The sequence below is a fragment of the Zerene cesonia genome, unplaced genomic scaffold (genome assembly GCF_012273895.1).
Source record: "Zerene cesonia ecotype Mississippi unplaced genomic scaffold, Zerene_cesonia_1.1 Zces_u001, whole genome shotgun sequence".
Classification (NCBI taxonomy): Eukaryota; Metazoa; Arthropoda; class Insecta; order Lepidoptera; family Pieridae; genus Zerene; species Zerene cesonia.
The window spans coordinates 3,396,042-3,409,002 of record NW_024045131.1 but is presented as its reverse complement, the minus strand read 5'-3'; the positions used below and the strand labels follow the sequence as shown (position 1 = coordinate 3,409,002).

Below are 12,961 nucleotides of genomic sequence, written 5' to 3'. Positions count from 1 at the left end.
TAAAAATTATTTTATAGTTTTTAGTTTGATGTGCTTGAAAAGCGTGTTTTTTAGTTTTTTTAAACTATATTTTATTCGTATTATTTTTATTTGATTTATGAGTGTGAAGATACGTAGTTCTATTTATTCATGTCTTATGTCTATTTCCATGTTGTCATACTCCAAATATGACAAAGCTTACCGTAATGCTTTTTTTCAGGCAATTGATTTATTTGTTGACCGACATCTCGTAACTATTTACTGGGCGAAGCGATTTTGATGGTTTATCTTTTCATTTGAAAGCTGGAACCTCCCGTGTGGGTCCCACTTGAATTAAGTCTAGTTATGACAATATGCAGGCGATTTAGTTTTTAGATACTTGTATTATTATACGGTTAGGCAAGCAACGCAGGTTCGAATCCTGCCTCGTGATCGATTTTTTTCTATTCTTTCAAAATTTCTCATTTATAACGCATTTCAATGCTATAAAACTAAAAAATTAAATTTATGCTTATACTAGCTGCACCCGGCAAACGCTGTTCTGCCTTACTCTTATCGTTTAGTGGTATGAAAAATAGATGTTGGCCGATTCTCAGACCTACCCAATATGCTTACCAAATTTCAGAGGAATCGGTCAAGCCGTTTCGGAGGAGTATAGAGACTAACATTGTGACACGAGAATTTTATAGATAAGATTATTGTGGAAAGCTAGTGCATAATGTAGGAGAGTATACTTAGTATCCGCATTGGATCCGCGCGGAGCCGGGGCGGGTCGCTAGTTGCTATTCACGAGCCAAACTCGCGCATCCCGTTCCCATATATTTTGTAGAATTTATTTCTCTATGTGCACAGTAAATAATTTTGATTTGATTCGTTTCGTTACCAGCTGACCCCTCCACCTTGGAGAGCATAATGCCGGAGCTGGTGAGCGGGGAGGAGACGGCGCGCTGGCCCCGCGACAGGCGCGTGCTGCGAGCGCTCCTCGAGCTGAGCCGGACCGACGGCGCGAGGGAGCCGGACGGGGATGTGGTGAGTGGTGGTGGGGGGAGGGGTGGAATTAAGGGTAGAATGAAAATGTGGGAGACCTTTTGGTTTTTATGGGAGGGGGGGCGGGGGGGGGCTACTTTGGGGGATTTCTTAGTATAAAGCCGGAATTGGTCAATGGGGGATGACGGCTTGGTAGCTTTGCGAAGGAATAGAGAGAACATTAGGGTTCTCGGAGGGCTAACCGGTCGGTCTTATGTATGTCATCTATTTGTTAACACCAATTAAAAAGATAAAACTGCATACGTACAAATTCTCTGTTGATTTCCTTGAGCTACAATGTTAAAAATTACCAATATACACATATGTTTGATTATAACGCAGGAGTACATTAATTATCCTTAAAATCCTAATTAAGATCGCATTAGATGAGTTTTATGCACAAACGCTAAGACAATAGAATAACAATGTATTTACTACTCAATTGATAATTTACTAACATAAACGGATGCATGTTATCTAATTATTTTAAATGAAATAAAAAAAAAATAGAATTCACGTGAACAAAAATACAAACTGACTATAGATCTTAAACAAGGGGTACAAAGGAAAGAACTGGTAAGGGTAAGATAAAGGATACGGCAGGGCCTTCATAAATAGCATAATAGGTAGTTGGTGTTTCATTATTTCAGCCATACGTCACACATTACATAAATTTCCCGGTTTAAATTGCCACAGTTGTCCACGGATCAGCAAGTGGAGAGTGAAGAGATCAATGACGCGACCGGTGATGAGCAGGATGATACGCTGCTGATGGACCCGAGTACTGTACACGAGCTGGCCAGCAGGGGTGATGAGGAGGCGCTGGCTGCTTTGCTGAAGGTGAGCTGATGATGATGGTGATGATTATGATGATGATGATGATGTTGATGATGATGATGACGACGATGATGATTATTAAGATAGTCGAAGGTTTATACGTTTTTATTAGCTTTTCCTGTTTGTGTGTGACTGACTCCTTTAGACTCGATTTTTACATTTAAACGGACAGATTGAATTCAAACTTTGTACACTTATCAAGGATCGGTGACAATACAATAATTTTATAAGTTTATCTTATTGTTATAATAATAATAGTGTAAATTAGACTAAACCATATTGTCTTATACAGATTACAGATTAGTCAAATATAGAGAGGAAAAAAAAAGAACAGTTACAGAACTATTCGCTTTTTCATGATAAAATAGTCTGAAAACAGACGATTTAGTTTAAAAAGAACATAAAGAAAAATAATAAAAAGATATGATTCCGGCCAGGATCGAACTGGCGGCCTTCTGCGTGTAAAGCAGATGTGATAACCACTACACCACGGAACCAGATGTGGGTTAAGTCGAAAATAGTGAATGTATTGCAAATATAATTATGTACATAGTGAAAGTTTTATTGAGAGAAGTGAGATGTAGTTATGTAGGTCAGGGTCCGGTTAAAAGCTTTTTGTACATATAAGTTTTGACTTTATTGTTTTTTATTCATATATTTATTTAATTTCAGGCAAACTGTAGTACAGTTAAGAGGTCTGAAATAATTAACAAATATTAATATACATAAATATTACAAACAACAATGTGTTGTTTGTATACAATGTACATTTGAATTAAATGTTATTTACTCAATATTTATGTGGGTACTTAACTTTTTTTATAATGCGTTCGTTTTATTTTTATTTCTTTACCCACCTTTTTGGTATGTTGTTTGATAACAACATACCAAAAAGGTGGGTTGTCAATTAATTGACATGATTGTTTTTGTGTTTGAGAGAGAAATGTTGTCACTTGGTTCTATTCTAGAATTTGGAATGGGATTTCCCCCCCTCAGGGACATCGGTGGTCTTTTTTTGTAAAAAATAAATATTTATTTCGTTTAATATTACATAATGTCTTTTTACCTCACTGCACTGAGTGTACCATGAAGGAAGGCATATTGAAAGATAATTATAAAAAGATGGACGTTGTCGTGGCTTTTTCACAAAAAAACTTGATGTTTTTTTTTTGTTTGCAGCGCTGTCCTCAGCTAGTGGAGAGCCGCGACAGCACGGGCAGCACGGCGCTGCACGCGGCGGCGCGCAGCGGGCGCGCCGGCTGCGCCGCGCTGCTGCTGCGCGCCGGCGCCAGCGCGGCCGCCGCCGACGGCGAGGGCTGGAGCGTGCTGCGCGCCGCCGCCTGGGCGGGCCACAGCGAGGTACCTGTCGCGTCGCGCTACCCGCCTGCTGGGGCGCCTCATGGTGCGCCTCATGGTGCGCCTCATGGTGAGCGAGCACCGCTGCCCGTGAACAGAGCAGAGGTCATGCCTCGGCGAATTCGCTGCCCGCTTTTTATGGCTAAGGGATGAGGAAAGGATTGATGCCTGGAAAAAAAGAATGGACTGGAAAGTGTGAGGAAAAATGAAACGGGCCTCCGGCTCCCCCGCTCGCCGTACGAAACGCAGTAACACGCTACTGCAACACGCCATGGGGGTGTGGTATCATGTGGTATCCCGTTGCGAGCTGGCTTAATTCGTACTGAAGCGAGCTCGTCTCCAAAATGTTAAAAGGTTATACAAATTGTGTACGTGCGTGTTGCTATGGCAACCGTATAAACAGAAATGCGTCGCCATGGAAATGGGGACGGAGCTGCGTCTCATTCCTGATTGCTATAGCAACCTTTGCGTCGCGACACTCGGCCACCCGGGTTGCCATTACTGATAGATATTTTACACGCGAGCACGAGCTGGCTGTGCGACTTGACAATAATATAAACTGGTTCTTATCGACTACTTTTTAGTTTAATTGATGATCGATGATGTTTAGACATTAAAACTTTAATTATTGCCATGCATTTATTGTTACGCAGGTAGTGGACGTGCTGTTGGAGCACGGATGCGACGTGGACTGCGTGGACGCCGACAATCGAACCGCCCTACGGTAAGTTTACAAATCGGACATTCAATGTCAAATGATATTGTCAAATTTCAATCGTAAATTCGCGAGCTGATAATATAATTGTTTAAAAACACATGGTTTTTCGTTGTGGTTTTTTGTGAAAATTCATCATCATCATCATCAGCCCATATATGTTCCCTGCTGGGACACAGGCCTCCTATGAGGGTTCAGGTCATAATCCACCACGATGGCCAAGTGCGGGTTGGCAGATGTCACATGTTGTCGAACTTTTGATTCTTGGACATGCCGGTTTTTTCACGATGTTTTCCTTCATTGTTTTAAGCAGTGGTGATGTTATCCACATGCGCAGATAAATTGAAAAACCTCGACTTACCGATTTTGAAGTCCGAGCTTCTCACCACTGAGTCACCACTGCTTGTGAAAATTTGTGATCATTAATCCTATCGTACTAATATTATAAATGCGACAGTTTGTGAGGATGTGTGTATGTTTGTTACTTTTTCACGCAAAAACTACTGAACAGATTGCAATGAATTTCGGTACGTAGACAGCTGGACGATTGGAATAACACATACAACGCAACTTTTTATCCCGATATTCCTACGGGATACAGAGTTACGCATATGAAGCCGCGGGGCGCAGCTAGTACAATGGTATTGAGGTGTAAACGTGTAACGTGGTGTGACCGTGCGTGGTGTGTGGTGTGGGGCGGCAGCGCGGCGGCGTGGTCGGGGCACGAGGCGGTGGCGGCGCGGCTGCTGGCGGGCGGCGCGGCGCCGGACCGCGCCGACGCGTGCGGCCGCACCGCGCTCATGGCCGCCGCCTACATGGGCCACGCGGACATCGTGCGCATGCTGCTCGACGCCGGCGCCGACCCCGACCGCGCCGACGAGGACGGTGAGACGATTGTTTCTTTATGTCATATTTATAAACATTTGGAAGAAGTGTAAAGTGGGAAAATTTAGCTTGCACGACATGTATACATCTATACGTACACGCACAGACAAAGGCACACGCACACGCATACTCACACGCACACGCACACGCACAATCATACGCACACGCACAATCACACGCACACTCAGACATACACAGAACAATGTGGGATATAACAGAGCACTGTTAAACGGTTTTTTTTTTATATCATCGTCGACAATAGAGCTGGTGGGTCCGCTGATGGTAAGCGCTATCACCGCCCATGAACATTTGCAGAGGCGTAAGGTGAATTGCAGACTTTACGTGTGTACTAATGGATTGCCGCGTGCGGCGCGTTGTAATATGAAATGATGAAGATTGATTGTTATATTGTTCATACCATACTGTCATCAAATGTTAACACCACAAATCGCTAAATCAATAGAATCTGATGACCATATAAATTTACATGGATTCCCCAAGGTTCTATCCTTAACCCATAAAAATTTCTGGCAACCGATCAGATATATTGAAAATCAATCCCGCCACCTATTCGCACACAAGCACACACACCAATATCCACGCGGAGATTTGCACACAGTAATAGCAAACATATTATATTTGAACATTAAACCTAGTTCTTGCTCAAATTTCAACAAATTTGACTACCTTTGATAAGACCTAATACACGTATCCTGAATCTTCAATCATATATCTTTGTGTGTGAACGTAAAGTCGCAACTTCCTCTCCCCCCTCCCCCTTCCCCCACCAACATCGAAGCGGAGGTTAGCGCACAAGTGGCAGCAGACAATGACAATGTTGGTGCACGCAGGGCGCACGTCGCTGGCGGTGGCGGCGCTGTGCGGCACGGGCGCCGCGTGCGCCGCGCTGCTGCTGGAGCGCGGCGCCGACGCGGCGCGCCGCGACCGCGACAACGCCGCGCCGCTGCTCGTGGCCGCCTTCGAGGGGCACACGTATGTCTCTAACTACTAATAATAATAAATATTCCATTTTTCTCAAATTGAATACTATATTTATAAGTACATGTATGCCAATTTGTTGGAGAATTGGGCGGACTTTAATTTTTTTTTTAATAAAACTTAGTAACCAAAATTCTGACACATAAATTCATTTCATTTATGTAATGTAGTTGTAAATGAAGCAAATGTATTTAAGATTTTTTAAGACCATGAAAAGTGTTTGATTGTATGTTTATTTGACAAAGCGCTTGATTTGCTTTTTATTACTTGATGATGCACCTTGACCCAGAATTAAGTAGAAATAGTTATGTAACTAGAAATAATGAAACATTCATTCTAATTCTAATTATTTAGTTAGATAATTACTATTCTCAACGTATATTTTTATATAATATAATAATGTACACTATTTAATATGTAGTTTAAACGATAGATTTTTATCTTATTTATATTTAATGACTTCACGAATGGACAAGACCAAACTCTATTGTGCTCAATAAATAAATATGTTACATTGTTGTCTCACTTAGACATAAATGTGACTAACCATATTCTCTTGAAATGCTTAATAGCAGAAATCGCAAAAAAAAGAATCTCATATCTCAACCATCAAAGCTTACACGGATGCCCCAGGGTTCTATCCTTAGCCCACAATTTTACAAAAACTTCAATAATGACAACCGATCAGATAAATTGAAAATTAATCGCGCCACATATTCTCACTTCCCCGCCATCAACCACAGGGAGATTTGCGAAGTGCTACTCGAAGCGGAAGCGGATATAGAAGCCACAGACTCTGCTGGACGTACGGCGCTATGGGCGGCCGCTTCCGCCGGACACGCGGCAACTGTTCGTTTGTTGCTTTTCTGGGGCGCTTGTGTGGACACTATGGACGCTGAGGGGAGAACTGTATTAAGCACTGCGGCTGCGCAGGGTAAGAATACAATTTTATTTTTACAAATGTAAACTATACTAATATTAATAAGGTGAAGAATTTTTTTGTTTTGCCCATTTATTGATTAAAGCTTTTGTCTATATAACATCAGATACCATGTGGGTAAAAGCGCGGAGCACCGCAAAAATATAAAAATGGAACTTTGAAAAAAATTGGAACGCAAATTTCTATTTAAGTGATCGTTGTAGAGACTTTTTTGTTTTATTAGAGTTTGGAATGGGAATTACAATAAAAAAGCTAAAAAGATAACAGTCGAGTTGTTTGTTTTCATGATAATAATTTATATTGATTAAAAAAATATACATAAAGAACTGCATCGTCTTACGCAAAGGCGTTTACGTAAAGTGCATGCGTTTTGTCCGCAGGCAACGTGGAAGTGGTACGTCAGCTGTTGGACCGCGGGTTGGACGAGCACCACCGGGACAACTCGGGCTGGACGCCCTTGCATTACGCCGCTTTTGAAGGTAAAAAAAAAGAAGTAATTTAAACGATGGACTTAAACACTTTAATGATAGACTAAATTGTCTCACTTGCTCTGTCAGTGAAGGAATTTATTTTATAATTCCGGCGTACCAGATCAGTATAATATGATAAACTCATTAAATTATCGTATTGTCACCGATTTTTTTATACATACACGAAATTTGAATTTAATCTGCCCGTTTGTAGTGGTTCAGAATCGATTTAAAGAAGTCGGTTAAATATATAAAATACGAACATACAGGTGAAGCTAATAAAAGCGTGCTAAAAAACCATTGGCGTACTAATAATAATCGTCTCAAGCGGCGTTGTATAAAATCATTGAAATTTACACCTTATCTCGGTGGCAGTAACGTTCAAAGTGTATTGTACACGCTCATCCGCAAACTGCCCCCACCCAGGCCACATAGAAGTCTGCGAAGCGCTCCTGGAGGCGGGCGCGAAGGTCGACGAAGCGGACAACGAGGGGAAGGGGCCGCTGCTGCTGGCGGCGCAGGAGGGACACCTGGACCTGGTCACCTTGCTCGTGGACAAGTGGAACGCGCCCGTGGACCAGCGGGCGCACGACGGCAAGACCGCGCTCAGGTGAGTGTTTTGAAAGAGAGAAAGAAAGAAAACAAAGAATTTTCATTTAACATCGCAAAGTCGTTAGGAACGTATAATAAAAAGGTGGACTTTAACACTCAGTATATGTTACGCGTAATGCGCTGATTTACAGAAGCCCCTTGTTGTAGTGCCAGTCAAAAGAATAAACATATATACATACATACACACATACATATATATAGTACTAATGAATATATGTAACACGCAATCAAAAGAAAAATTCTTTTCCCAGCTTGGTTACAGCTGAATTGTGTCAATCGGTTGATTTCTTACAGAGCTATCGAATCACAAACCTAAAAACAGTTTTCCCAACTCATTGGCTGGATTCCCTTTGCGTTTGAGGGAATCGTTGTCGTTTGATGAATTTTGTAAAAGCTGTGACCTTTTTTCGGGTGAATACAAATATTCATGCAGTAAACTACTAATCTTTTCCCCCTCCCTTAAGGGTGGGGGCGCTCATAATTATTAGTAAACGTAGTAGTAATTAGCGTGTGTAATCAGTAAACGATTTTCTCTCTCTGCTACCGGAGACAGATTTATTTAATACGTCCATGAATATATATAAATCAAATGTTTTAAAATAATTAAGTGCAAAATGAAAATTGTATCCTATTTTTTACATTTTTTCATGCAAACTAAACATGTAATGCTTTGGGGTAAAACCTGAAAATTACTTGTTACTATGTAAATAATTAAATAATAAATAAATAAATAATCATTCACGCGATACACTACTAATATATCCCCCTCCCCCCTAAAGGGTGGGGGCGCTCATAGTTATCGGCCAGTACACTACTAACCTTCTCTCTCTCTCTCTCTCTCTCCCCGGGCGGCCGCAGGCTGGCGGCGCTGGAGGGGCAGTTCGAGACGGTGGCGTGGCTGGTGGCGCGCGGCGCGGCGCTGGACGCGCTGGACGCGGACCGGCGCAGCACGCTGTACGTGCTCGCGCTCGACAACCGGCTCGCCATGGCGCGCCAGCTGCTCGCCGCCGGCGCCGCCGTGCACTGCTGCGACACCGAGGTGAGGGGGGGGGGGGGGGGGGGGGGGTTTGTTCTTTCACGCAAAAACTACTCAACCGATTGCAATGAAATTTGGTACGTACACAGCTGGACAACTGGAATAACATATAGGCAACTTTTTATCCCGATATTCCTACGGGTTACGAACTTACGTGGGTGAAACCGCGGGGCGCAGCTAATATTTTATAAATAAAATTCTCGTGCCACAATGTCAGTTACCTTACTCCTGCGATACGGGTGGACCGGGTATCTTTAGGTCTGAGAATCGGATAAATCTATTTTTTTATAACCATAAATGACAAGAATAAGGCAGAAGAGCCTTTTCCGGGTCAGCTATTATATATATTACAAATGACTTAAATATAAGAGGGTAGATAAAATTAAAAACAAAAATAAAACAAAATTCAAGATTTTTTAGCTAAGGAATACAAAATATTCTACTAAATTTATTTTTATAGGCTTTTCGCATACGTAAAAATTTATTCTACTTTTTGTCCCCGGATTAATATTTTTTTAATATGTTTTCAGGGTCGCACGCCATTGCACGTGTCGGCCTGGCAGGGTCACACCGAGATGGTTAACCTGCTCATTAAAGTTGGTAAGTATTCTTTTTATAATTATGTATATCGTATCTATTATATAATTTAGTTTTGTGCATACGTGTGCGAGTGTGTGCATCCATGCATTCTTCTGTGTGTTTTCTTCTGTATGTGTGCGTGTGACTAATGAGTATTGAATATAACAATCAATAGATCCAAAAAAGTGGTTCTTAATTCAACTTGTAGTTTTTTTAATGAGATTGTTACGGCAGCACTTTCGACTAGGTGAATTGATTTTGATGATTCATTTTAATTTGTAAGTTGATGTTTATCGCGTTCCATTTAAATTTGATTTAGTTCTGTTAAGTGGTTAACTTTTTATTGTTTGTTCGTTCGTGCGTGCGTGTGCGTACGCGTGCGCGTGCGTGTGTGCGTTCGTATGTGCGTGTATGTTATTGTTATGTGCAAATATTGATGTATGTATGTGCACCGCTTAGGCGGCGCGGCGGTGGACGGGCGCGACCGGTGCGCGCGCACGGCGCTGCACGCGGCGGCGTGGCGCGGCCGCGCGGCGGCGCTGCGCGCGCTGCTGGCGCACGGCGCCGACCCGGCCGCGGTGTGCACGCAGGGCGCCACGCCGCTCGGTATGTATGTGCTGTATGCTGCTGTATGCTGCTGTGTGCTCGCTCGACCACGCTTCGACACGAAGTGGACCAGCTCGCTCCGAAGTACCACACCCTCCACAGAAAGCAGTGTTTCGTACCTGGGGAGTTGGAGACCCGTTTCCTTTTCCTCAACCTTCCCCGTCCGTTCCCTCCTTCTACTGATCAAATCCTTTCTTTGCCTCTAATCCCTTAAAAGCGGGCGATGGTGATCACTTACCATCAGGCGAGCCAACAGCTCAGTTGCCCGCTATGACCGTACCATAATGCGCACTTCGCATTTATGACAATAGTACGGGTAGTAAGGATTTATTTATCTCGCCGGATGTAGTAGTACACTTTTTGCTAATGTAGGATAAGTACATCTTAATTTTACTTAGGTTTCGGTATCTAGTCAGGATTCGAGAAATTAAAGACACAAATGAAAATGTTATAACATCACAAGACGCTTGTCTCGGCTCCGCCCAGTAATCGAGATTCCTATTTTACCCCAAGGGAGTATTTAGTCGAGATAAAAAGTATCCTATCACCCAAGTAAGCTCATACCTTATCAATATACCAAATTTCATCAAAATTGGTTCAGTAATTTCAGCGTAATTAACGGACAAACATCCAAACAAACAAACTTTCGCAATTTTAATATAAGTGTAATATTGCAATTATAACGAATGTGCATGACATGATTATATTCGTAAGTATAGGTAGTAGAAATATAATATATTTTGTAACTAAGTGTGGTATGCAAGATCCCAGAGAGAGAGAGAGAGAGAAGTGAGAGAAAAAGTGGATATTGAAAAATATTGAAAGAAGATTCGAGGCCAATTTCGATAAAGACTAAAACTTTAGTCAGATTTTTTTAAATTGGGAATCAAACCCGTTCATTTTGAAATAAGAAAGACACACTGTTTTAGTTACTTATTTCAATAGTATATTGTACTATACTGATTCAAAAAAAGCCGTTTTTCACCGTCCCCATGTCTGTAGGCTTAGATCTTTCAAATTACGCAGCAGATTTGAGATGGGGTGTGTTTTAATACATAGAGTAATTAAAGAAGATGGTTCGTATGCAAAAGCTATATTCGTTGTTATACATACAGGCATCGCAGCGCAGGAGGGTCACGAGGAGTGCGTGCTGTGGCTGCTACAGCACGGGGCCGATCCGCTCCAGGCGGATCATTGCGGTGAGTTTGTGCCCCACGCCCCTTGGCCCACGCCCCCACGTTACCTATGTGGAACGTAACAATTTCAGCCTAAATCCCATATATGGTATGGGTTCCTTACGTTTTGCATTCTTGCAGGTTTGAAGAGATGATAAAACAAATCGAATATGTGTTGCCAGAAATTATAAAAAAACTAGCTGCGACAAATCCGTATCCCGTAGGAACATCGGGATATAAAGTTGCCTATATGTTATTCCAGTTGTCCAGCTGTCTACGTACCAAATTTCATTGCAATCGGTTCAGTAGTTTTTGCGTGAACTAGCAACAAACGCACACACATCCTTACAAACTTTCGCATTTATAATATAAGTAGGAGTAGCATATTGATGCAAATTGCAAATGGAGTCGGTCAATTGAAGATATATGATGCACGCAACTAATTTTGAGTGCGTACTTGAGTGAGTGCGTGTACGTGTGTGTGTTGTGATGATTTCAACTTCAATTTGATTTGATTTTGACCTAATCGTATTTTTTATTAGCGACTTTAATAATTAACGACTTTCTAGAGTAGTTTATTTTAAAAATATGAAATCGCACTCATAAAAAATTATCGTTCAGTAACGAACAACATATATATCCACATTTCAAATTCGATTTGAACCGGCCCAGGTCGAACGCCCGCTAAAGTGGCGTGGCGCGCCGGGCACGCGAACATATGCCGCCTGCTGGAGCGCTGGAGCGCGCCCTCCGCGCCGCTCGCGCTCACGCCGCACGCGCAGGACGACGACCTGCTGGCGCCGCTGCGGACGGGTGAGGGTCGTCATTACATTGTTTCTATTCTATGAAAGTTTGCTTATTTATAAAGCATTTGAATGCTATAAAACTATATGCAAAATGTACTTATTTATTTAATAAGTAAAATAAGTAATATCGTTATTTTGAAGGTGGCTCGAAGGACCAATAAACATATATAGTCTTTTAATGATCTAACTTGCGGTACAATTTAAATATGGGCCTTAAATTGACCATCTTTATTGCTGTGTTATAAAATTCCAGGCTCGCCGGAATACAAGCGGCGAAGCGTGCACAGTTCCAACTCCACTAAGTCATCGTCGAATCTCACTGGAGGCTCGAACAGATCTCATGAACAAGACGACAATGTGGATAAGGTACAGTAGAATACACCACAACACAACACAACGCAATGAAACACAACGCAACACAACGCACCACAACGCAACACAACGCAACACAACGCACCACAAAGCAACACAACGCACCACAACGCACCACAAAGCAACACAACGCAACGAAACACAACGCATCACAACGCAACACAACGCAACACAACGCAACACAACGCAACGAAACACAACGCATCACAACGCAACACAACGCAACACAACGCAATACAACGCAATTCAACGTTACGGACGGAAGCTAGTTTTTTATATACATAGTGATGGAGATGACAGTCCTTTGATTGTAACGACAAGTGTACGTGGTACAATTCCAGGTCGCGAAGCCGGCGCCGTCGCTGTCGTTCGCGCAGCAAGTGGCGCGCTGCGGCTGGGCGCGGCGCGAGCGCGCGCGCGGCGACCGGCCCGCGCCCGCGCCCGCCCCCGCGCCCGCGCGCGACTGCGACGCCAAGCTCAGGTGACGCGCTCCGATATACTATATCTATTTATGTGTTTTAATGGAAACTGATATGGTGATCCGCAACCTGCATTTGGCCAACGTGGT

At 42.7% G+C, this 12,961-nt stretch overlaps 1 protein-coding gene and 1 non-coding gene across 2 annotated transcripts in view; one reads left to right on the top strand and one right to left on the bottom strand.

Annotated features, from left to right (window-relative positions):
• Positions 1-12,961, top strand: part of LOC119838094 (ankyrin repeat domain-containing protein 50) — a gene marked incomplete at its 5' end in the record, with an annotated part of 34,835 nt that overhangs the window by 14,855 nt on the left and 7,019 nt on the right. Inside the window, 16 exons of the mRNA XM_038363905.1 lie at positions 866-1,008; positions 1,702-1,845; positions 3,022-3,201; positions 3,852-3,922; positions 4,617-4,798; positions 5,650-5,791; positions 6,541-6,731; positions 7,118-7,216; positions 7,634-7,817; positions 8,678-8,858; positions 9,386-9,455; positions 9,894-10,040; positions 11,156-11,239; positions 11,888-12,028; positions 12,275-12,387; positions 12,735-12,874. Of these exons, the coding sequence (XP_038219833.1) occupies positions 866-1,008; positions 1,702-1,845; positions 3,022-3,201; positions 3,852-3,922; positions 4,617-4,798; positions 5,650-5,791; positions 6,541-6,731; positions 7,118-7,216; positions 7,634-7,817; positions 8,678-8,858; positions 9,386-9,455; positions 9,894-10,040; positions 11,156-11,239; positions 11,888-12,028; positions 12,275-12,387; positions 12,735-12,874 (2,212 nt within the window). The remainder of the gene's footprint in view (positions 1-865; positions 1,009-1,701; positions 1,846-3,021; positions 3,202-3,851; positions 3,923-4,616; positions 4,799-5,649; positions 5,792-6,540; positions 6,732-7,117; positions 7,217-7,633; positions 7,818-8,677; positions 8,859-9,385; positions 9,456-9,893; positions 10,041-11,155; positions 11,240-11,887; positions 12,029-12,274; positions 12,388-12,734; positions 12,875-12,961) is intronic.
• Trnav-uac lies at positions 2,267-2,339 on the bottom strand. Its single transcript has one exon. It is a non-coding gene; the product is annotated as a tRNA-Val (tRNA).